Source organism: Ascidia mentula, chromosome 8 (genome assembly GCF_947561715.1).
Source record: "Ascidia mentula chromosome 8, kaAscMent1.1, whole genome shotgun sequence".
Classification (NCBI taxonomy): Eukaryota; Metazoa; Chordata; class Ascidiacea; order Phlebobranchia; family Ascidiidae; genus Ascidia; species Ascidia mentula.
The window spans coordinates 18654728-18680637 of NC_138573.1; the positions used below are offsets into that span (position 1 = coordinate 18654728).

General features: G+C 40.8%; 1 protein-coding gene across 1 annotated transcript; it reads right to left on the minus strand.

Annotated features, from left to right (window-relative positions):
* Positions 1–5627: 5627 nt before the first annotated feature.
* Positions 5628–11948, minus strand: LOC145911420 (uncharacterized). Its single transcript, XM_082998745.1, has 3 exons — positions 11067–11948; positions 7326–7579; positions 5628–6805 (listed from the first exon to the last, which is right to left on the minus strand). The coding sequence occupies exons 1-3, from the start codon at positions 11890–11892 to the stop codon at positions 6239–6241; spliced, it is 1647 nt and encodes a 548-aa protein (XP_082854871.1). The 5' UTR covers positions 11893–11948; the 3' UTR covers positions 5628–6238.
* Between the last annotated feature and the right edge of the window lie 13962 nt (positions 11949–25910).

Sequence of the window (25910 nt, forward strand, 5' to 3'; positions counted from 1 at the left end):
TCCGTAAGCTTATTGTTCTTACGTCCAAGAGCGAGTCGAATAAATACGGCGACAGCCACTCGAGGGCGTTGTTGTCCAGCAATAGATATTGCAATTTTACCAATTCGTCTAGCGCCCCCTCCTGGATGTTTGTGAGATGATTGTCCGACAATTGAAGTGTTTGTAATTTTCTTGCACCAGAAAAACTTCTTTTATTTATAGTTTCCAATTCATTTTTGTTTAAAAGCAATGTTTCCAAAGCGTTAGCGGATTCGAACGACAGGTCCTCTATAATTTCTATGGCGTTGTTCGATAAGTCTGCAATAGTCAGTTTTTTGCTGTAGCGAAAAGTGAAGACATCAAACCATTTTAGTCGATTCTTCTGCAAATAAATTTCCTGTAGCGACGTCATATTGTCCAGTGTTCCTTCTTCTATTGCAAACAAGTGGTTATTACTCAAATCCAACTTCACAAGCTCCATGAGGTTCGTGAACACTTCCTTGGGCACCAGACGAAGCAAATTTCCAGAGATATCCAATTCCTTTAGCTTTAAAGCCATTCCAAGACTTGATGGATGAACTGCTTGTAATTTGTTTCCTCTCAAATCTAACACTCGGAGGCCCCAAAGTTTTGAGAACTCCCGGCCGACTTGGGCCAGTAAGTTGCCAGACAGCCTTAATATTTTTAAATATCGAAGTGGTTCGAAGGTTCTTTCATGCAGTATGCTGCTTATTGTGTTGTTGGATAAATCCAGTTGTGCAAGGTCTTTCGTGTTGTTGAGGGAGCCTGTGGGAAAGGTGCTTCCCCTTCTGGATCCAGTTAGTGACACAGAGGAGAAATTGTTCCTTGCTAAATTCAAATATTCCAACGACGAAAGGTTTCTGAACGACCATTCCATTACAGAAGAGAGTTGACACCTGGGAGAAAAAGGATTTTGTTCATTTTAGGTTCGTTTAAGTGCATAATTTTTTCAAAAGCTTGTTTCCAATCGTCAAAATGAAACGCATTAAAATTTAAACTGGAAAAAAATGGTGTGTGTGGTCCATGTTCGGTCAGATGACTTGCATAAATTTTAATATGGATCGCACATTAGCACTGACCCTAACTCATACCAGTTTACTTTTATCTAAAACGATGTTATTATCCACGTGGGCTCTGTGACCTTGTGGGCGATAAACGAAACAACCCAATGTCACGTAATGCGTCTGGGAGCATAAAAAAGAAAAGTAGTTTCTTAAAACGTTAAAGAGAAAACCCCACCTGGTAACTGACAACCTTTTCAACTTGGTCAACCCTTTGAACATGTTTGGCGTCAATTTATCCAGGTCTCCACCGTTTATAGACATGTGTGTAGTATTTCTATTGATTTCCCAAGGGAAGGTGACATGAGTGGTGTTAGTGCAAGCCACCACATCGGGTGGTTCCCCTAACTTACCACCGATGCACATACAACTGTCCGCACACACGTGGTTTTTACGTCTGTATTTTTTCCGCTTGATGACAGATTTGTCGACGATATGGACTCCTCTGTTTCTCTTCGGTGTTACAACTTGCAAAGGCGCGTTCAAAACTTGAATTTCGATTTTTCGTGAATGTATTTGGCACAACAGACTCGCAATCCATAGCAGCAGAGTCACGTTTACCATGGCAACTCTTATCCGTAACTACAGCGATGTGCCTTTTTTTACAAAGCTTCTCTCACATTTGAGAGTTGTTATTTTCTTCCTTTTCATTTATATTCTGTGTAAAACTAAAACAGGGTGTAACACAGCTATTTCTACATCTTAAAAAATAACAATTTACAAACGTAAAACAATTTTTTCAAAAAAGATTAGGTTTTTGAAAGAAATTTTTGCATGAACCAAAGCATTGCATTTTACATTTGTCCTGTGTGCCAGCATGACACATATGGAGCCTAATAGCTCTCTTGGACGTTTTCGTAATTTACCTTGCTCCCTGCAATAACAAATTTGTTTCTTTGCATTTCAGTCACACTTGAATTAATATTATAAGCTCATGTAGCAAAAATCTCTGAAATGAACTTCGGTCGCTACCCAACGTCGAGTTCGATAACGAGTCTTTTACAAGACGAGCTTGTTGAGTTAATTTACCATCAAGCATGGCAGCCTCACCAAAACCGTTGATTAATACCTGATCCAGCAAACAGACAACGGACAACTAGAGGAAGGTTCAGAGCAAATTGCTCAGGGCGTTTAAACGTAAGTGTCGGCGGTTCGATCCAAGACGTTAGTCGGCAGTCATGAAAAAAGCGGCCGCCCGAAGCAGTTTTAGAACAAAGCAAACACCGGTGCCCATTAAACGATTCCAGTGTCCATTGTAGTACTTTACGCTGTATTTTGTAGACACGTATGATGCTTTGTAGCGAACTAAATTTGTCCCATTTGTAACATACAATAGATTTTAAAACATGGAAATACATGAGAATAAAAACACTTGTAAAAATATTCTAAAGTTTTGAGTAATATTTCTTTGTTACAATGGATCTCCTCGTACAAGACCAACAAGACGTGCACACGCCACAGATCCTGTCTTTATCTTGTTTCGCCTTCACGACAATCTTTTGTATGTTGGTGTCGCTTTGGAGCAAATATACACAATGACAGAGGGATGGAAATGTGATCGAGATTCGTGGCCGGGATATCGCGGGTTCGAATCCTGGTGTGGTAGAAAGGGTGATGGAGTTTTCTTGACCGTTTCGTTTCAACTCTCTAATCATTTTATTTAATGTTTCCGTACAGACTTTCGTCATAGCGTGATTTCTGATAAGAAATATGTCTAAATATCTCACAAAAATTAATTAAACGATGAAAGTCTTTTGAACATAAAAAAATATTAAAAACGGATTTCGCACGATTTCTGTTTTTGCGAACCTTTCCGTGTTTCAGTAGAAGAATTTAAGTTGATCCTGACGCCAGGTTTAAAATACTGCAACTTCTAAAAGCGCAAGGCCCCTGTTTACAAACAGCTGGTGCATCTTGCCAATGACATATAAATGCGATACTTGACTGTTCTTAGATAAAGTGGGTAGCAAATCTTTTATGGGAAGGTAAATATGTCTTTTGTGTGTTTTGACAAATTCGGACTACATAAGCCGCCAGACAAGTGAGTGCCCAACCCACTGTCGAAATTCACCACAATCATGAATAAGGGTACTGTGGGATAGACCACGTGACATAGTTACGTCACAATAACGGGCGTTCGCGTGCGGCTTTCAGTACTTCGTAGTATCAAGTTTACTCGGGGTCAAACGCATCAACTGCATCGCGCCTTTGCGTACTCCCCTCCACGAACAGTCCATGCAGAATCGCGGTCTCTACCCCCGGTTTCCGAATACCAATAAATGGGCCGTAATCTGACCCTTGCGGGGCCCCGCGCCAACCGGGACTGCTCGTCAACCATTTTAACCTCAGGCTGCTGTGGTTTTTTAATTGCCTGCCCCAATGCAAAGGGGGTCAATACCATGAATTGGTTCTCACGGTGTAGCGCCACCTGTCAGTCACCCACCTCGAGTGGGTAATGATTTAATTAGTTGCTGACGAAGAAATTGAGTTTCGCGGCCTCTTGTGTTTGTCCCAAGCACAGATTGTGGAACCTTATATAAGCAGGACGCTGGCGTTCCGCGTTGGGGTCAAAATATTTACCTGCAGACGTTGCTTCTCACAATACGTAGACCGAACTTTGTCCAAGCGACATTTTGAAAGGTTTTCCTAAAGCTGAAAATGGCGAAAAAGGTAAAGTGATTTTTGGCCACAACAACCGCATGTTACGCTCGTCGCATTTAACTTGTTAATCTTTTGCAAATGTTTTGCTTAGGTGCAAAATACTGAGTTCAAATTACTTTAAAATTAAACACCAAAGCTAAGAAACCTGGTGATTATGCATATGTTTCAAAAACTGTGTTTATTATCAATGTTTCGTCTAAGATCTACATGTTGACGTCCACCGTGTAAGTTTCATCGATTAAAGTCAATTCAACCGAAAGCAGAAAATGTCAAGCTGTCCAAAATCCGTCTAAAAATACAAACAGAAAAAACAATAACAATGCATTAAGCTTGCGATCTTAGGCGGCGACCATTTGAAAAGCGACGTTCAATGGAGACGCATAGAAGTTTATTGGAGCGCGGATGGCGGCTTCCACTATCAAAGGAAAGTTTGGATGAACTAAACAAACACTTAAAATAACCGACAGACAACATTATACAGGTGTGGTCCGGGGTTGGAGAAGGCCGACGCCCTCTGTAATTAACACAAATTCACTTCTAAACTACTAAAAAGCTTAGGGTCAAAGTTCAATAAACTTGGTGTTGTTATTCGGCGCAATAAACCACTTTCTGATGAGAAGAGACCGTACAGGTCGAAACAGTGTGTACACCTGTCTGATGTTCTCATTGATTATTATGGCTCTTTTGCGCAAAAAAACACTTTATTTTACCAGATCAACAGAATGTTCATGATCACGGTAAATTCTAATGAACCACATCACAGGCAAGTCAATATTCCTGATCTACATATAAGTATGTTGAACATACAAATTAGTGCGATGTTTCGCCTGTTTGCGAGGTGGTACCGACTGATCTGCCCTGTCTTGCCAGGTATCAATAATATTCACAAAGAGTGATGGACGATCAGTGTTTAAATTATACCGTTAACGTCCTCACAGATTTCTATGTTCCACAGACTTGCAGATGTGAATGCCGGCATGTCTGTGATTCGGTCCTTCAGCATCTCCCGTAACCACAATGCTGGAACTCTGCATGTTGTTTCCACATTTCTTTTCTTTCAAATGTAATTCCCTATATTCTGTAGTCGTGTTTCTGGTCGTTTTTTCTTTTCTCAAAACCGCGTTGTTTGTGTTGCGTAATATCGTAATTACATACTGTGTGTGTTGTGTTAACGCCGTACAATGTTGAAAATGTAATTGAGACGGTATAATAGCGACAATAGATATCATATTTGTAAATTGATTTCTATGGCTTGTACCACTTAACTCGGCAAACAGTCGGGTTTTCTGGGTCACGGAGAACAATTTTTATTTGACCTTTCTGTTGCCGAGGCGCCGACTTGGGGGCGAAAACCCCGCATCGAGACTTTGACGAGTATTTTTTCACGTTCCCATGACAACCCGAACACTTGTTTCTGCCAAAGGTGAGAATTGAAATTCGTTCCGAACTTTTTGCGTCGAGAAGTTAAATAGAAAGGCCACCATGCGGCAACTTCAAATGATGGAAACGTGTTGGTTTTAGAGCGGAAGATACGTAGTAAATATAGTTAGAAGATCCTGGCATCCTTGCAGCATAGCAACGTATTAAAATCATTCAACCTTGTTTTTTTTTCATTTGTTAGTTTCTGGTTTTTATATGGGGCAAAATTAAAACAAGAGTAAAACCGTTTACCTTAAACGTAAAACCCACATAAATGTAAATTCTCTACCTCAACCTTAACTTCATTAAAGTAACAAACATTTGTCAGAATGAAATTGTTTATCCGGGTTAAACTCAAGTGTTTTTTGCCTTCGAAATCAAAACAACGAGATTCGAGATTTTTTTTCAAGGGCACAAAAGACTCACTGCGTTATTTCCTCGCAAATCTTTATTCGCGCGTTCGAAACAATGGAAACGATTCGGGCACAGGCGTTTTCAAAACGACACAAAATATCCGCGCTCGTGAGAAACGCATGGAAACGAACAAAATATTCCGAAAAAGTTTCCTGGAAAGTCCGGAGATGCAACTGATTGGTGCTGTGGCAAATATTTCCGCGAAATTATTTTTCACAATACGGGAACTCTCATGAGCCGGACTAATTTATCCATAACGATACGGTTGTTTTAATAATACGGAGCTGTGGGGTAATATAATTGCATGGAACCGTTAAAGGAAAACAAATGTATTTTAATTTTTTTTACGGTAAGAGGTTTCTTCATGAGTCTAAAATAACTCATCCACAATAATATTGCGAAAATGTGACATTGTTGAAGTTCGGCATATAGTGTTGTTGAAATATTGCTACAAAGTCTGGTTTATCGAAACCGAATTAACTGCATATTTTTAACTGCAAAAGCTTTGCATAGCAGTCAAATGAAACTATGTCTGGAGGCAACAATTTCGCGAGCTTCTGTTTTTCAAATAAGGATAGGATGCATTTGAAGAAGAGAAAACAACTAAAAAACAAAGCTTAGGGAATCAAATCGACAAAAATTTTATCAAAAACTGTCGCAAGAGAAATCACATTTGACCGGTGTTACCAGGCCGGCCACTGCTGCTGCATGTGGTGGTGTGGATAACCTGAAGGATAGGAAGCGGCGGCAACTGCATATGGAGGACTGTAAGGAGAAGCTGACCCGGGGTGGTGACGAAGATGAGATGAAGAATAAGGAGATGAAAATTGCTGCTTGTGGTAAGCGCTGTGAGGGGTTAAGGGGTTGTCAATGTGGGGTGAAGTTTGTTGATGGGGGGACTGTTGGGCGTGATGGGGGGTAAGCTGACCTCCGTAATGTTGAAGTCCGAGGCCCTGAGACGCGATGTGACTTTGAAAGTGCGCCATCGGGTGGGTGACCTGAGACTCGCCGTTGTATGAGAGCGATGATCGAGTCGCACCCATGTTGCTCCCCGAGAGTCCGAAGCAGTTACCCCGGCTGGCGCCTCCGGGAATCCCGGCGTGGCAAGGTTTTCCGTCCTGGACGAGCACAGGAACCATGACACGGCGGGGGGAAGATAGACCGTTGAAGGCTTCGTAACCTCCCCCTCCTCCTTTCTCTTGTCGCGCGCGTTTCATTTTGTATCGGTGGTTCTGGAACCAAATCTTGATCTGTGACAAAATTTATGTGCGTTAATTTTGAGTTGCCATCTTGTACCATGCTGAGAAGTGACATTTTGTGTCGGAAAGTAAACCTAGTGGACAACATTAGGAAAGAAAATCACCAATAAGTTAAATTATTAAACGTGCCGTATCAGTCCTTATATGTCTACGAACTTTATTCTCTTGATTTGGCACTCTTTGAAAAAAACTGATGAAGCGAGAGGTACTCGCGAAAGCTAGTGCGCATTTTTAAATGTAAAAGTCAGTCTTTTTTGAAAGAGTGCCAAATCAAGAGAATTAAGTTCGTACCAATAAAAGAATCGATTTAAGCGCCACCAACAGCTTTCGACACAATCCACTTTACTGTAATACCAGTGTGACGTTTCCTTGAAAAGGTTTACGTTTTATTGGGTTCAGAAATTTGCGCAAATTTAAACGCATGAAAGCTTTTACACAACAACTTAAAAAAATAAGCATATCTGTGTTGCTTTCATGTTCTAACTCTCGAACACAAGGGAAACCCCCTTACCTGGGTGGGAGTCAATCCAATCATGTTCGCCAGAGTTTCGCGCTCAGGTGCGGACAGATATTTCTGGTGACGAAAGCGACGATCGAGCTCGTACGTCTGCGCCTTTGTGAATAACACCCGTCGCTTGCGTTTCTTCTCGAGGTCGGAATCGCTGGGACTGTGCGGCGGGGATTGAGGTTCTTCATCACCGCCGGAAGCGGACGATTTCTCAGGGGTCAGGGTATCCCGTGGCGAGGAAGTTCCGCAATCCATATCTAAACGAATTAAAATTTTAACTACAGTAGGTAAAGGTTGTTGCTCAATCTGTTTTTACCGAAAAAGTGTCATTTAAGAGATACGATATTATTTAGAGGCAAAACACTTTAAATTCCATGTAAGTTTGTCCACTCTGTAGTCCCAGTAAAATGTCTGTTCGTTTTGTACGTCGTCTGTACGTGGCGCGTTTTGTGCAGCATAAGTAGACAGTTATGCGTCGCGCAAATGGATATGGCGTCAGTGCCATTTCTAAAAGCGGCACCACGCCTATACACGGGTGGGGGACTTCAATGGAACCGGCAAACACGCTTTCACTATCGGAATGGTCGCACGACGAAAAGATGCGAGCAAAAAACTGCGGGAAAATAACCTGGCGTTATTGTTGGGGGACGTTTGGTCATGTAAAGCAACCCCAGAGACAGACTAAAACGCCCGCACGGGCTCTGGGACGGACGCTTGGCGCCGAATTTCGTAACCGTGACCGGCTAATGCTATCCGTGGTGTCGTTGGCTCCGTGGGACCACCAAGGGGTCGCTGGGGGCCGTGGGGGCGACGAAGCGGTGCATTTTGGGGTAAACGGATGTTTTGAGAGAGTGGAAACAACAAGAGACCCCGGGTTTCAATCGAAAGCAGGAATAGAAATGTTCAACGCTCCGTTGCCGGTGAATGAAGCTTGAATGAAGGCTTTGGAAAGCATTGTTTGCCTACATTATTATTAAATGAACGAAGATGTTGTTGTTTCCGTTCATAAGTAGTATAAACCTTAACTGTGATCATGTCATGGTTGCGGGGGAAAAATCCCACCTCGTCGCACGATCACAAACTTATGTTGTTCTGCACTATCATGATACCGTCAACATGAAACATGTGATACCAGAATACAGAAGACATTTTCAGCAAGAAACCAATTTTCTAAATTTAAATTTACAGAAATCATTTAAATCATCCCACAAAACATTGACTACACCAATTACCAACTGTAGGTGTGGGTTTCTCAAAAGTTTTGTAATCGCGATTCACCCTTTTTCGATAACCTTTACGGTTTCATCAATTGCCGCGTTTTATTTTCAATATGTATTGGCCACATTTGAGCAAAATGTAATTCGGTTTGATTTTTATTTGTTGAACTCCCTGATGTTGTAAAGGTTTGTGGCAGAGTTCATATCACCTATGAAGCACTGACGTCAGGAACTGGTTAATGATTATCTAAGTGATGTGACAACAAAAACAAGTACACACCTGTTTATTTGTTGCATTTAATTCAATGCAGACAGTAAAAATGATCAACTGATGTTGTGTTATCCGCTTAGTGGGATAGAGAAACCCTGTATATTGTTGGTGTGACGTCAACAAACAAATTTATACATCTTTTACTGGTCAAACGGCAAATTCGTGTTCTGATTGAATTCAGTCAAAGATGCAGAAAAAAACAAATCTAACCATGGTTGGCTTAGAACGTTGCCGGGTCGGGTTTTGCATCAGCTTTTTGCCTGCGGTATGATGCCATTTTGTAAATTTAATATTTCATATCTAGGAATCAATCTCCGTCAAACTCTCATGCCCACAACGATTCCCAACGTTTACCATAGATAAAATGCATGAAAACGTGAATTTCAAAGGTTTAAAAACTATCGCCTTTTTGTTGGGACAAATGCATTCCTCTGTACAGCATCGTACATTACAATAATAACACTGATAATGCTGTTTTACGGAACATATTTGTCTTCTGACATATTTTCCACTGAAAATACGCGTTTCCATAAATGTGGTGTTCATTTCATTTTTGTTTTCTGAAGGCTTGTGTAAGTTACGGATTCAAAATATCATCAAAATATAATTGTGTCATTGTTATTATAGACGGAACAGTAACTGATGGCTAAACATTGTTTAATGCCTAATCTTCATGCACGTGACTAAGGACCTTAGTAGCGTTGCAAATGAAAAGCGGCCCACGCAAGACGTTCACTTCAGCGTGACAAAAACTGAATCAACAATGATGATGTTTTTTATTACGATTTGCTGTTGAAACGAAAATCATGTGAAGTCGATTTCGAACTTTCGCAAAGCTTGTTGCAAATCTTCACGCCAATTTTGCCAAGTGGGCGTCCACGTTTGATATGCACTTTCAAATAGCAACACCGCTGACATTATACACCCTCGTTCCAACGAGAAATTAACCACTACAAAAGAGTTTTCGACACGGCTTTATTGAGTAAAGGCAGAAAACGGGACATTTTTTAATAAAACCAGATTACTTCGACTCAACATTTCCAATCACGTGTCGGTTACGCCTGACTGCACAATGCATACGAAAGACATAAATTTTGGGGTAAATTTAAACAAAACTTCAAAGGAAACTTCGTCGGTGGTTTGGGTGAGAATCTTAACCCCCGAAAACCGCAAGAGAGTTTGCTCAAAGTAATGAAAGTTGATTATTCATTTCGCAGGCACGTGTGCAAAACATTTTTTCATTTACACACCGAGCTACGACCTTTATGCTGTGCTTGCTAAATTGCGTGGAATTTTGTGAAATGGGAGAAAGGGAAATGGCGTTTCTAAGTCTTTGAGGGAAGGTTGCTCCTTATTTCCGATGTGAATTATTTAATTAGACAAGACTAAACATATTTATGGTAAATTGTTTAGTTTGTTTCTTTTTTAAGTGAGCTGCAGACCTATAACAGGTCTCATCAGTGCAGCAACTTTCGTGATTAACAACGATCTTGTTAGCTTAATAGTCAAGTGAGACTTTTGCGGATTACGCAACCTCTAGGTTTTAACCTAGGTGCAACCCACCAGGTTTGTTTATTTGGTTTGGGTTTTCCCAACAAAATCGTAGTTTAAAGAACGCAATTGGCCGATCTGTAACACACTGGCTACAAATCTGACCATGATTTCGAGTTTATTTCCGGCAACAATTCATGATTGTTTTATCCGAAACTTTGAATCATTACATAAATCAAAAGAAAAGCATTCATAACATCGATAAATTATTAAGTTTACTGGTATCGCATCCAACAAGGCATTGCAGTTAACTAAGGTGTTTTGTTTGAATAACAAATATCACGGCGACATTGTAGCAAATGTGGTAACATTTGATTAAAAAGAGATTTTTTTTGCTTCTTGACATGGGTGGCGATAAGCTGCAGTATTATTGACTGGGTTTTTTTTTGTACGTCGACACAAAACAACTTTCCCGTGACCATTTTTTGTGGAAAGTGTAAACAAACAATATTTCGCTTACTTGCCTCAAGTATCTCCCCAAATTATCCCCTTTTAATAAAAATTATTTTCTACATTCCATATTTTATAACGTTTAATTTTTATCACGCTTGCTTCACCATGCAACATGCTTTGCAGTTGAATCAATGCGAGTTGTCTTCTAGTTTTACAAAAAAAAAATCCGTAATTTTTTTAATCTGTTTTCCTTTTGTTGGCTTTTGTTTGGTCAACCATCACGAAAATGTTCAAATTCACACAAAATCTTACTTGTAAATGATTCCGTTTCTTCGGGATTCGATTCCCCAGCGTATATCAAGCTTTTCTCATCCTCATCGCCGCCGGTGAGTTTCGAACCCTCGCCACTCTGATGTCTGCAGTTGATCGTCGGGTTTTTGTCACTTAAATCTCCCGGTTTGGTTTGTTCTTCAGTTCCCCTTGTGTAACTTTCCGTCTCAAATCTTTGTTGATTGTTCTCGAATCTTCCCGCGCCCTCATCGAGAGCTTTGCCGGCGTATGAGGCTTCAGCAAACGCGTCGCTATGGTAGCGGTACGTCATCGTTTGATGACGCGGCGATCCAATCGCCAGAGCGGAGGGTGAAGGCGACGACGAGGTCTCGACCGGGGATTCTACAGAGTTCAGTCTTCGATCGGCGGAAATTTGGGCTTCGTGTTGCGGCTGATGGTAGAAGCTGTGCCCGGGGTAGCGCCGCTCCTCGCAGGGTTCGTATTCTCTGTATTCAGGTTCGTAACCAGTGGAGTGAAGTGGGGCTACACCGGGATACTGGGCGCATTGATAAGACACCGAATAAGTGTCGTAAGCTCCCTCGTATTCGTGTGATCCATCCGTGGGATTGCCATGCTGTCTGTACGAAGGCTGTCTAAAGCCACAGGATATTGATGAGCTCCTGGCATAAGGGACGTCGATGGATGGATTGTCGACTTCTGCTGGCTTCATATCGGGAGCAAAACTGTCTCCCGATGAGGATGGGAGGCGCAGGATGTCTTTCACGGAAAAGCTGCTGTTCTTGTGAACTCCACTGTTGATCGTGGGGTCTTCAACGTTGGTGCTTTCAACCATAGTGCTTGTGTTCATTGCGTCACACACACGCTCTGACAGTAAATTTGAACGCAACTGACATGAACAAATGACAACCTGTGCCGAACAGAAAAACTTTAGATCCTTAAACTGTCGTTTGAGTTGGGCTTAAAAACGTTTGCCGCTGTGAATTCGAATACATTTTATTTTAAATTTACAAAGGAATGTTTAAAGCGTTGCAAAGTATAAGAAAATGGCACTTCAGGAAAAACAACGAGTCTTCTCTGAATTCTTTGTCAGATTCAAACTTCATTTAAATAAGTGAGAAATTTCATATAAAGCTACGTTTAACATTAATACCTAGCGGCGAAAGAAAAATGGTGGTGATGAGTATTTGTTAAAGTTGTACAACTGGAAAACCTTTTAACACAACGAAATACCGCTTTATCAGAAAATACGAGGGGCTTAGGAATATCTATGGGACAAGTTAGGACAAGTGGATCACGTTACAGTACATGCCTGGTGGGCGTTGTTTTATCTCAACGAACTAGAAACCGTTTGTTTCCATACTGTTTCAAAATGGCGGTTATAATTTCTGCACAGGCTGCATTTTGTAATAACTCAGCTTAACTGACTTCAACACACAACAAAACCCCTTTACTCTGCTACAAAACTTTGAAAACGTTCAGGCTAATTATAATGATATCTTTTCAATATTCATTATTACAAACGATTTCGTATCTTTGTGTATCGTTACCCGTATCCTGCTCAGTTAATATGTACGACTGCTAACAGGCTGCAATACTAGTTTATACACTCCAGATGGTTGGGCCTTTTTCTATTAGCGACGTGGGGTCGCGATACAATTGAAAACTGAGTTCAATTTACGCCGCCTGCGTCACGCTAAAGCCCAGAGAGAAGAAAGGTGAACGCGGTGATCTCGTCTGAGGCGACACGTTATTCTCAGCACCCGATGTACGCGGCTGTGTCGTCGTTTTCCACGAGAGGTTTCGTCAATATTTAACTGTTGACCGCAAGTGGCGTTTTATCAAATCCGTTTCTGGCTACCGGCGGAGGTAACGTTTAAAATGCGAGCCTTGTTTGTTCGTGGCCGGGTTTCACAAACAGAAATTTTAAGCAACAGATTTACTCACACTGTGCGTTTATAAAATCACTGACAAATTCCGTTTCCTGTTTTGAAATCCAACACTTTGAAACTTTAAGAGTGTTTAAAAAACTTGATTAAACAAATGATTAAACAAAAGAAATCATAGTGGGGAACTTACAGGCCGGAACCTCACACCCACAAAATTTGAAATCGGCCTGAAGCTTATAAACAAGCATCTGTGTTGCAAATACGTACAAACCTTTTGAATGTGGCTACCCAGACATTTGGTACGAAATTACCAATCCGAATAAACAGCAAAAGATAAAATAACGCAAACTAATATACGCAAAAAAACTGAATTACAGGGTTTCCTTCGAATTTGAGTAAATTTCAAAATTTTAGAGAAAGTCGAAAATTCGCAACAATGGTTACGAGTGTATGAATTTCGCCGTCAAAACTGTGTGGGCAAGGCCACTTGAATTGGCCGGTGCAAGATAAGGCGTTGTTTCATGTTTAACCCAACACACATACAAACATCTAACGAAACCTTTCAACAGCTGCCTTGCTATGTTATATGTCGGTTCATCCTGCATGGATTTTATACAAGTTCCAAAAACAACACTAGCTGTTACTCAGGAAGTTCTTCTTAAATTAGATATATTCCCAGCTCTTAATAATAAGAGCGGAACTTTCTAAACATAGAAAACAATTTTCTCCGAATAGAAATCTTCCCATTCCGCCGGTTCAGAAAGTCAAATTAAGATTTTGGGTCGCATCCGAGTGTGGTGATAGTTGACGTTTCGCCATGAAACAGTTTATGTGTTCACAAGCGAAAGAGGACAGATTATCCCGTGCAGTGGATCCCGTTCAAATGTTTAGATTCACTTCATTGCATCACTTCACCGCAATTTATTCCCTCCCATAACCTGTTTGCGTCTACATCCCCCCGTGACACAACACCGATGTTATTCATGAAAGTGAACCCTTGATAACGTTCGGGCTCCTGTGGTACGAATTCCTGTCTATAAAGGGTCGAAATTATAGCACGTCAACATTCCAAATGATGTGAAGGTGTTTACAATAAATTCAGCAAATCATTTCGTTTCCTAACATCAATGTCAATGTGTATTTAATTGTCTGTGATATTCGTGGTATATAAAAGTTTGGTATACTACAAACTAGACGAAACTTAACTCACGGTTTTGTAAATCTTTTGGTCAAACTATATAGCCTATACATAGCTGATGTAAAATTTATTTGCAAACGTTTCCATCGTTACTATACGAAGTATTTTTGTGTCGAATTTCTGTGATATCATTCGTCTATATCCTAACAATGTGACTGTATTGGTTGCACAAGTTGTATTTTTACTGTTGGAATGACATTAATTTCCAATCCCCTATAGTTTAACCCCCATTTAATGTTCACCCAAACTAATGTTACAATTTCTTGCACCACATCATGGGAAAATGTCTTCCCGTCAAACCAGGACAGTCGCAACCACTCAGCAAATATTGAAGATCCGCCCAAAATGTCGCTCGGTCGCAACTAATTGCTCCTGAAAAGTTCGACACCGACACGTCACTCAGCAAGCCTTCACGCCTGTCGCGCCAGCACACAGCGTATAAGCGTCAGGAGATTTGTCAAAGCTGGTAATGCGATACTGAATATAACAGGGCGACAAAAGATGGATGTCACCGGAGTTTGAGGTGGGGATTTACTGGAGGTTGCACTTGAGGTGGTTAACCGTATGGGCGGGATTTGTTTTTACTCTGCAAGCTTATCTCAATGCACAGCGGAATACCCAATCGAAAAGCTGGTCGATATTGACAAAGGTTATTTAGACTATTCAAAACTATTACAAAAAAGCTTTTCTCAGAAGATAATCTTCGTCACGTTGCTCACTCAAGAATATTCCAGACTTTTGTTATTCTTCAGATGATGCGCACAGAACAACAGGATCTTTGGACATCTTGAGATGATTGAAATTAAGGAATTTAAACACTTTTATGTTTTTCTTTTGTTTGAATAAACTCCCCCAAAAAGCCGAACACGACGAAGGTGGACCTAAAGTCTGGTGAAACTTGCGTCAATATCTGGGTGGATTATGAATTCCCCAATCGGATTACTGCTAAGTGGTTGAAATATGATCTCTATGCTACACCACTGAAGACGATTTCAAATCTGAAATGAAACTCGCGAAGTTTGTTTTGGAAACTCGATTTCGGAAGCCCGAGTGGCAAGAAGACTCGTATAAGGGACCCGCGCGCACTCGAGCGCGACGAGCAGAATCGGGATCGAGTCGGTGACCTCTAATGTTTTGGGCAAACACACCCGGAACTACGACACTGGCACGACATGCGGCTTGCAGGCGCGAAATTTTATCGTCCTCAGTGTAGAATGCACGCGATTTTAAGTGACACCCGATCGCGGTTGTTCGAATTTTCGTTCGCTCGATTGTGGGAATCGTGATCGCGTGGAATTGTGGGAAGTTTACGAATAAAGTCAGCGCTTGTTTTTATTTGAGAAATGTTAAAAGTCTTCAATAATTAAAGTTGGCTGTTTGAACGTGAAATTACCTTAATTAATAAAGCGCACAAGGGATTGCCGGGATCCGTTACCGTGGGCATAACGCATGCAAAGTTTTTTAACCTGTGAGTTCGATCGAGGTTCTTCAACGTTGGAGACCTTTCGGATTTATGCTTTGACAGTTATGTGACGTGAGATATGTTTGTTTGGTTGCTCACATATTGCTGGCATCGCCTTTGGGGAATCGAAATTCGCTGACTCATCATCTTCACCATGACACCTGGCAGAAAAAAAAGTGAAGAAATATTTTGAAAAACATTGAGCCCTTGGTTCAAAACCTTCAAAACCGTTGGCCAGTAAAAAAAACCTAAATTTATACAGTAAAGCACTAACAAAAGTGGTTTTGAACTATTCTACTTTTCCCTCACATTTGGTGGCTGTTAACTTCACAAAGCCAAGTCCCACATCGTCATAAACACGTTCCCTGCTTCGCTTGTAGCACCTGGCTTCAAAGTCACGTAAGCTGAGGTGTTTACGCGGCCCAAAGGCACGCGCGTTCATGTGCGGGCCATCAGGCTCAAAGGGCCCTCTGTAAGAACCCACTCATAGGTTTATCTACCACCGTTGAAGTGGAAGCCGCCGTCGACCAACACACGCACACTAGAAAACATGACAACTTTCACCCGGGGAAGCCGCGCCATCGACATGAAGCACTCGTGTTCGAGAATTTAAACAATCACGACGTCGAGATGGGGGGTGAGGGCCTACCTCGGGCTGAGTGGCCCACTTGAAACAATCGCCAGACGACAAAGTGTTAGGATCTGTTTTACACCAAGCCGAGCGCTTGTGTAAACAGTCAACTTTTCCACGTGTGGAGTCCGACCTTGCTTGTTGCTGTGAGGATAATAATGGGAATAAATGTTCGAAATACGGCCCCGGGGTGAGAAATGTAAAGAAGATCGGGGTCAGAATGGATTTATTTGTTTGGAGCACGCGAGCACTTGACCTCTGCGAAGATCGAAACAAAAAGTAAACAATGGGAAGAATGTGGAACATCCATGCAGAAACAAAACGAATTGCCTCGTGGAAAATATGTTAAAGGATAGAAATATTACTTAAGTTACTTGTATGCGTAATTAAATCAGTGGATATTGTATTTAGGACAAGGTTATTTGCTTGTATAAACACTTAATGAAGGAATAAATGGTAACCACATAAGGACGAAAAGTGTGACTGTAAAATGTACTTTACAAATTATTTCAGCTATTTTGTTAGGACAGTTTGTAGTCAATGTTATGAAACTAAGTTTCAAATTGCAGTCAGCTGATTTATTAGCAATACTGAAAATTTCGCCTGCACGGCATCCTCAGTTTCTACAAATACGAAATTGCAAATAAACACAGGAAGCTATACGGTAAAATGTAGGTTATAGTTTTCAACCAGATCATCGAACAATTCACTGGCTTTTCTACATGAGGCATAATTTGTGGTGGAAAACTGCTATGAATGTGAGGTCGTTGATAATTGGTTTCACGGTTCCTTTAAGCTTCCGGCACTTTTCGCACCAGGAAATGGCCCAGGCATGTAACGTGATGGACCCCATATCATCAATACGAACACCATTATGTCTCTCAAACTCTGCATACATTTTCTGTTTTTCGTGTAAGAAAACCAGAAAATTCGTTTTCTTACTATTTACGCCCTCGGATCAACAGGTCAGCTGTCAGCGTTAACGCGAAACCGAGGCGATGACTTGAACATCCGACCCAAAAATTCTCCATCTTTTCCGCGTCGCAGGTTTGCGTGTGAATGGAGAAGTGCTTTGAGTGTGGGAAATTTCTAGAAAGCGGGATCGTCTCGTGGATCAGGTTGCTGTTGATTGTCATCAGCCTTAGCGCAGGTGCTAGCGCCCTCCCCCTCCCCCCTGTCGACGCGAAGCCGCGAAATCGAACGATTGTCAGGTGTTCGGAAACCCACTGCTTCGGTCCGCCTTAATTTTTTTGTGGAATCGTCCAGCGTAAATCTGCGGGAAATATACGAAGTAAATTGCTGGTTTTTGTGAACTTTCCAAACCGACGTTGGTTTGTTCGGCTGAGAGGAATAATTATTTTAGGCTTTTTTAAAAAAAAAAAATACCACTCCGATCGCAACAATTTAAATCAAACAGCTAAAAGCCATTTAAAGGTAACTTTACTGTAAACCCTTGGCATTGGGTTGGGTAAAGTCATATTATTCCCCCCTCTTGCCCGAAGAAATAAGATTATTTCTTGAGCAATCTCCCGACTTCCTTCAAAATCCGCTTCTAATTCTTGTGAATGGAGAGTTCGTGTCGTTGTGTGAATGGGCAGCTTATAGAGTTTCACACCTCCGTATGTAAACAGGTGCACTCCCAAACCATCACAAAGCACTTGCCACCTTTTGTGAGGCTTAAGTACTGCGGGGAATCACACAATCCGTAGTGATTTTTACGTAACGTTTGTGACTGTCTACATGAGGTTTAATTAAACGTTGTGAGTTAATTTATGAAATTTCATGAATTTCAGGGGAGTGTTTCATTTCTTTATAGTCGTTCACAGGCTCAAAATTATGATGGAAGAAATATTTTGTTGTCCAAACTTTAACCTTAAGTTCTAAAAGAAATTGATAAATAAGTGTTTTGTTTTCTTGAACAACAACCATGATAGTATATCCGTAGGGTGTCAACAAGTAGTATGTATTATTACAACAATTACGAAACTACAGTCAACCTATAACGAGAAGCGGATATGTCTTTTCACATGCAAGCAGACATCTAGAATGAATCCTTGTCAATTTTCCCGTCGCAAACTGAGCTGCCCCGACTTACGTGTGTTTACAGCCTGTTTGAGGCATGTGACAGCAGGGCTCGTTAGGGTGTCACGCCATTAGGGGTGCCAATGGGTGAAATGTGACACCCACAGACCGGGGACCCACGCGTCACACTTAACGTAGCGTGGCTCCCGTACGCGCCACCCTAACCCCAAGCATTCAACGGACCCAAGTCGGGTGATTGACAGGTCACCTGGTCACGTGACTCTGTGGCCAGGTGCGAAGTTTCTTGAGCTCCGTCATTTAACACCGATGTGGGTTTGCGAACGTGGGGCTGGGGTTAGAAGGGTATTGTGTTGAAATCGCGCGCGTTTGTTCGCAACGGACGATTGCACGAAGTCTTCCTGTACAAACTAAAGAATTGGTAAAATCAATAAATTTGCATGTTTCGTTTGTCAATTTGACTGGCAGTTTTTTACAATAAAGTGTTAACGCCCGCGACCAACAAGTTACTTCAATGAGCTACTTTGATGTTAAGATAACTTTAAATGTATATTGTTTTCCATTCCATGGTAACGTATGTAAACAAAATTCGAACCTTGCTCTCTATGGGCTGCTCAGTACAGGCCAGTTTGTCGCGTAGCAACGGTTGACGTATAATCCAGGGAATGTATGCGAAGATCACGTCCTCTCTGTATGTGGCAAGTAAAACGAGACTTGTTTGTCAAGCAAATATGTTACGGGATAACTTTGTCAAAAAAACTGCGCCTCCTCCGTGCTCAGGAATCAACTTGACGTGGACGCAGTGACAAGTCAAATTTAATTTCTGTCAAAAACGTCCCTTAAACGAGCGTTGAAATGCTTTGTTGTGTTTACTTACCTGCTTGTTGGTTTTCTTAGTGGAGATGCTTCATCTATCACGATGATTTGTAAACGGGATGTGCGGTGATATCGGTTACAAAGTTTATTGAAACAATAGTGTTTTAAAGTTTCGAGAACAAATTTTTGGACTTTTGCGCAAATCCACACAGCTTTGCATGATTGTAAAATGAATATTCGGTTAAAGTACGAATACTTAGAGCTTGACGTAAAATCAATGTCTTAAACTCATTGTAAAGTACAATGGGGTAGAGTTAGAAGTTTTCTCAAAAAACCCACATGAAATGATTTCAAACGCAAGTGTGACCATTTGGTTATCGACGATAGAGACAACATCAGGGTGACCACAGCACTCTGGGGGTAGGGGGAGAAGCAGCGTGTTTCGCCATTTTGATTCGATTATTCCTTTCGTATTAAGTCCTTCACTAAACAAGCCACAACACGAGTTTAAACTCATCATCACTCGAGTTTTCGAGTATTTTAACAATCCACTCCAGTTCTCTTATCTCTCGGCAAAACACACACTTCACCCGTAATACCGATCCACCTCGATGGTGAGACTCCAGCAGTGATAACATAACTTCGAAATTTGGAATTCCACCGAAGGAAATTGTTGATATGACGTAGCACAGGTTGTTAAATTGTTTGCAACAGTTGCCAAAAAAATATTGAAATTTTAACAAAGTCATTCAGAAAGTAACCTTGCGCTCACAAAATGGAGTTAATTGAACAAACCAAACTATTATCGCCCAAAAGCAGATACTGTTTGATTTTTAATATTTTTACAACAGGTGCAGACAAACATATTTGGATTCACGTTAAAATCTAACTATGACACAATAATAGTTAATACGCATGAACGCTGATGGCAGTGACGTCACGCCCAGTCATGCGCAATTTTTTTTCGGTTTTTAAAATCTGTAAATAAATTTTAAACTTAACCGACGCAGTTGTGTGGTGAAAAGCTGTGTTGTTGCGATTTCCCAGAGGGGGCGTTACATTGTATGTATGTGGCGGCGGAGGGGGCTTTTCGTGACGATAAGGTCGTGCCGCAGACGGAATGAACAACACGGCCTCGCGCAATTTATCTCCGCGTCAAACGCTGGGCTCCGAAGCAAGCAAATAAACTGACAGCAATTTGTCATTGTTTAACCGGCGCCCGTCAACGTATTCTCACCCCGGTTCGTACAACGCGCTTATGTTAATACACCGAGACGCGACATCGGTCGGTGTGAGAGTAAACAACCCTTATCGTTGGGAGTTTGCTCGATAATTTGACGCGGCACGGCATCGGCGTTTGCGAAATATCCAATTCTTATTCCGACCCCGGCAAAGAGTAAATAACACCACCTCGTTCTTATCGGCTTTTGCAAACACACCGAATTAACACGATACGATTTCTGTGAGGACTTTGAGCTAGGATGGAGGGCGGGTGAGACTGAGGAAGGTGGCAATAGGCCCTCTCTCAAGTGCTTGCCTTTATGCGGGAGAGTTTTGTGTTCTTATAAGTGCACTGGTAAATAGTATTTCAAGAGTAGCCCTAAAGAAATAAAGGGAAAGCACAATTACATGTCAACAAAACCTGTTTCGTTTCCAATTCCGATCGTTTGTGTTTCACTCAGACAGTTTCAAACAATTCGTGTTTTTTCTTCCATGCAATGTTTACATTTTGAAGTGGCTTTTCACCAGATAACCTTTTAAGTTTGGCGGTTAATTTAAACCATTAAAACAAGCTTGACGTACAGTGGAACGTTGAGAATTTAAAATTTTTCAATATGTTAACTTACATTTCAAATGGAATTTCTTTTGAATGTATATGTTTTACTTTATGTTTGCATATTATTCTTTTATTAAATATCGCTTTGTTTAAAAATGAGATCCAATCATTTTTCAACTGTGGACCTTTAGAATGTCATTCTACTGAATATATTGAAAAACGTATCCAGGTTAAGTTCGCATGCAGTAGAGTTTGAATCCGTGGCACATTTTTCTCCGTTGTCGGTCGTGCGTCATTTTTCGTGGTGTTTTAAACTTTCCGTGTAAATTTTTATATTTCAACTGCAACGGAAATCGAACACAAGTTAACTCATGGACACGAACTTCGATGAGGTTTACTGCTTGGAATATGGGTTGGACGCTTTGTTCAATGTTGCCCTTCTCCCGCCAATGACCCGACCGTTTGTCGCTGCAGTCAGTTTTACACAGCTCAAACGCGACACCTTGCGATAGTCCTACAGAATGGTATAAGTCGTGAAGAATTTAAATTCAAACAACATTCTTAGTTTAAATCGGTCTCAAGTTTTATTGTCCTTAAAAATGTATCATGTTTGTTTGTTTATTATTTATGATTGGGATATACGGCTGATGGGATTTTTATATATTTTTGAGTTACAATTATGAGTTCTGTATGCTCATGTTGCTCGTGCATAAACTACTTAATACAGTATGGATAAGTCCTTTATATGTAAGACTATAGGAATAAGCCTACAATGAAAAATGGACGTATCTTCACGCTTCATTGATCGACAAAATTCGATAGATATTGGCAGGTAATGTCATAGTGTCACCATCATTTGCGTGTGATTCATTTCGCCCAGAATAAAATTGTCTGTTTGCGCAAAATTGACATAAACTTATTGTGATATTTCGGTAAAAACATACTTAATAAACCACACAAACAATCGGGTTTTCCAGTCCCAGCAAAGGGACAATGTTGTAAGAATAAAACATTCCCTACAACCAGCCAACATTGGTCGTCGTCGTTGTTAAATTATTCATGACAATTCGGTGACGTAATTTTTTAATCTCAACGACAAGCGGAAACTACAGACAGTTTATAAACTCACGCAAATTTGGAGGAAAACAACTCTAGATAAGATTGATCCAAAATTACTTGCAAAGAGTGGCAGACGATCAGCATCACTGCGATATTATGTCATGAAGTATCACAGAAATGTTAATTTGGCCTAAACGGCATCGTCAGTTTCTGTACTTGTTCAAATAGAATAGCTAAGATTGAGTTGGCAGTTAAAACTGTTGAACATAATTTCAAATCACACATAACGTAAACGGACAGTGTCAGAATGACAAAAACAGTTTTCCACCCACAAAATGCAGCTGAACTTCGTTCTTTCAAAACTAGTAATCGGGAACTGTTAACACCACTACTTTGTGCAGTGCAGAGTGTGAGTTAGGGTAGGTTGGATGGGAGTTAATCCAGGGTGGTTGTATAAAGTTTTCTTGTGGCAACGGTGAGATCCACGAGTATCCGCATGCAGGGGCAAGAGGCGTTTAATTAACTGAACTGCATTCATTTAATTTTTGTAATTTGGAACGTTGTTACCGCGCACGAACAAATGCAATGTTGTTTTAACTCTTAAATTTACAAAAAGTTTTAACTCGTATTCAAAATTCACAAAAAGTAAACAAAAATATTCGACATGGAAATTGTTTCATGGAGTTAAATCCATGTAGAATAATTTAAAAGAAACATTTAAAATATGGCTGCTGTAAGAAAACCCCACGGTGTGTAGCCTTTTGCATATAATTTGCCTTGTATGAGATATGGTAAGTGAATGATGTGATCTGATAAAAGGTAGATAGGAAAACAGCGTTTAATCGGGCGAGTGGCATATGCTGTACCTTCGTCTAATCCAGTTTCAAACGAGGGGTTGAAGCCATGTATTATTCAACAAGGCAAAAACCAACGAGACCAAAACAGACGGATCGATACGCGCACTCGAAAATTCGCTTTGCCAATAATCTCAATGCGCAAATCCTAATTGAATGCCTGCGTGCGCGTGTCTTTTCTCTAAGGCGTGGAATTAAAATCATGCGTATGGTCTTGGGCTTGCGGCGTCGAATCAAACCTTTGTCATGCTGCCGACTGCGGCAGGTGTAAGACAGCAGGTGTTTTTGTTCAGTTCGTTGTGTACATTCTCTAAATCCGTTGTTCAGCGTAGCGACATTTCCAAACAAGACTGAACAAGATATTTACTATTGCCAAGGGCAAATTGAAGTTTATCAGGCCGCACCGAACTGCATGCAAACAAAAGCAAAAGTTTACGAAGGAAATCACAAAACAGTTGCATTTACTACAGATAGAGTTTGGTTGAGGTACATGCTGGTAGCCATGGCAGCGGCGCAATGACGTCACAGCATGTTTGAAGCAGCTTCCTCGCAGGCGCGATTACGTCATTTCCGCCTGCGCGCTCATTGTTGGTGCCTGTTGCTGCTGCTACTGCGGCCAGCAGTCACGCTGCTCTACTGGCGATACAGTCTCAGCTGTTAACTTTTGGTTGTGTGTTGATATCTATTAGGAGTATTGGTAGCGATAAGAAGCGTTTTCATAACCGTGATGGGTTGTTAAGTTGTTGTAATGTGTTCGTCTGTCGTGATAGAACTCCACAGTCCATCACAGGATTGTTGTATCTGTGTTAAAGTCAGCAGTTGTAAAGGCGAAATGTGAGATTATCCCGTTGTTGACGAAAGACACGAGTTGCTTGTGTGGAAATCAGTGGAGAAATGCTGATAGTTAATACTGCTTTATCATCGTGTTCGAACCTTGCTGCCCTCAGGCTACGGTTTATAAACAAAGCTGCGTTTTCTGAACACAAGATCAGCTTTTACCAGAAAACGTAACGATTTCCGGGGATAACTTCAACAAATTTCTCTACGTTTTGGCTCAATTTTACATCTTTAAATAAAATATGAACTTTGTCAGTAGACCTGAGGGCTGTGAGTTGTGTTTCACATTCCTAAACCAGCCAGGTTCCACTACTTGTGACATTTGTATGACAAGATTGTATGAGTTGCAGAGCACGGAAGTAAGTGCGTTCGGTAAAACCGTGTGTATCATACGAACGGAAATCTTGGTATCCGAAATGTGGAAAGTCAGTTGTTCGTTTTAACTATCGACACCAGCCCAAGAAAGCGAAAACTGTGTTTGAATCAGTGGAAAATGAATTTGATCAGTATGAGCTTAAATTTAGGAGAATAAATGAATTAACAGTGCGTGTACACACCCTGTCTACAGCTCGCCAATATTATGGCTTTTTTGCACATTTGAAATGAATTAACTTGTACCAAATTGGGTTAATACTGACAGGGTGAATAGTACATGTGTTGCAATGGTCGTGTGGACATATGTTGCAAGTGTAAATGGCACCTAAAGAAAAGTCGCAGATAATTTTACGAGCAAACGATTTTTAGCATGTTGCTCGTGTTTGAAAAATTATAGCAATGAAAAAACGTGAATTTCAGAGAAAATAATCTCCACGTTTCCACCTTTTCACCTTTTCAAGGTCGCCACTTCGCCACGATTTTATGGTTTTAGCGTGCAGGTACTACGTCACGTTCATGACGAAGTGTTTTTCGAATTAAGATATAGGAGAGGGGGAGTTTGTGAGTAAACGTGTGAGAAGGAAGTGTGGAAGGTTGAGTGATGAACTGTCGGGAGGTGTTGTGTTGTCGTTGTTTGCATGTAAGATAAAACAAGGTCTGTCTGAACGATGCTATACCAATACATCTGTTTGTGAGTTATCTTCTGATTAAATTGAAGCTTGCTAACTGGTATGAATGATTTTGGTCAGGTCCAGTTCTTTCCATATATTTACGTGGCTAACTGAATGTCAATATTTGCCAGTTCAACAAAATAAATTTTGCCTACTTTTAGCTGTTCGTATTTTGCATCTCCTTTTAAACTATCTTCTGTATGTATGATTAATATGAATGGTTTGGTCACAGTTATTTTTAAACCGTTACTTACCTAACTATAATGTCGGTATAGGTTAAAATCTAAAAATATCATTTATTACTCAGTACAGTTGACTGTTCGTACCATAGTTGCAAGGCTTAAATCAGTAAGGTTTCTTTCGAAGGCAAACATGTTTCACTAAGACATCCTCAGTGTGTATTTTGATTTAAGTAAAAGCTTGTGTTGGCTGAGTTACTTAACAAAAGCTTGAATTTAAGAAGCGAAATTATGCATGGTTGCGGTTCGTTAAGCGAGCGATTTTGAAAACTGAATAATTGATTGTTAGCTTTTAACGAGAACATTGGACCTTATCCACTTTATATTCTGAACACACCCTTATTAGGCAAGACATTAGTCAGCACCCAAAGCAATGCAACGGTCAATTATCCTTTAGGGTCAATATTTTAGTACTTTGGTCACCACTCCCTGCATACTTTTGCGAAATTCATCTGCAGGAAAGTAACAGGTAGCCAAACGTAATCCGCGTCTATTGTTTTGAATTTGATGACAACACTGAAAATTAATCGCGGGGAAACCAAAACCGTGAAAGTGTTTGATGATGCGGATTTATGCTCGCCGTTAATGAGTGTGAGCAACACGAAACAATGTGTAAGTTGTATGACACGCATGTATATTCAGTACAGACAAGGTAGAAACTGGCACAAACTAAACGTTGTTGTGCAACTTTCTTGGGTGTGCAGTTTGTTACCTGTGATAACTGCAGGTCATGCATTGACAGCCAATGACAGTAGTTTCGACCTATATAAGGTTTCATCAGTGCAGCTGTAGCACTGGACTAGTTTTTAACTAGCAGGCACAAATTTTGCTTATAAAGAGGTTACTTCTAATGCAAGTTTATGCTTGAGCCGTGTTGAAGGCTTGGGAGTCGTAAAACTTCATGGCCACAGTTATTGGACAAGGATAGCGATATCGGTTTTGCTGTTACTAGATTCTGGAGTGTTGCTAGCTTCTGCCGTGACAAATTTGGTTGGAAAAAGTGCATCTGTGCTTGTTTAG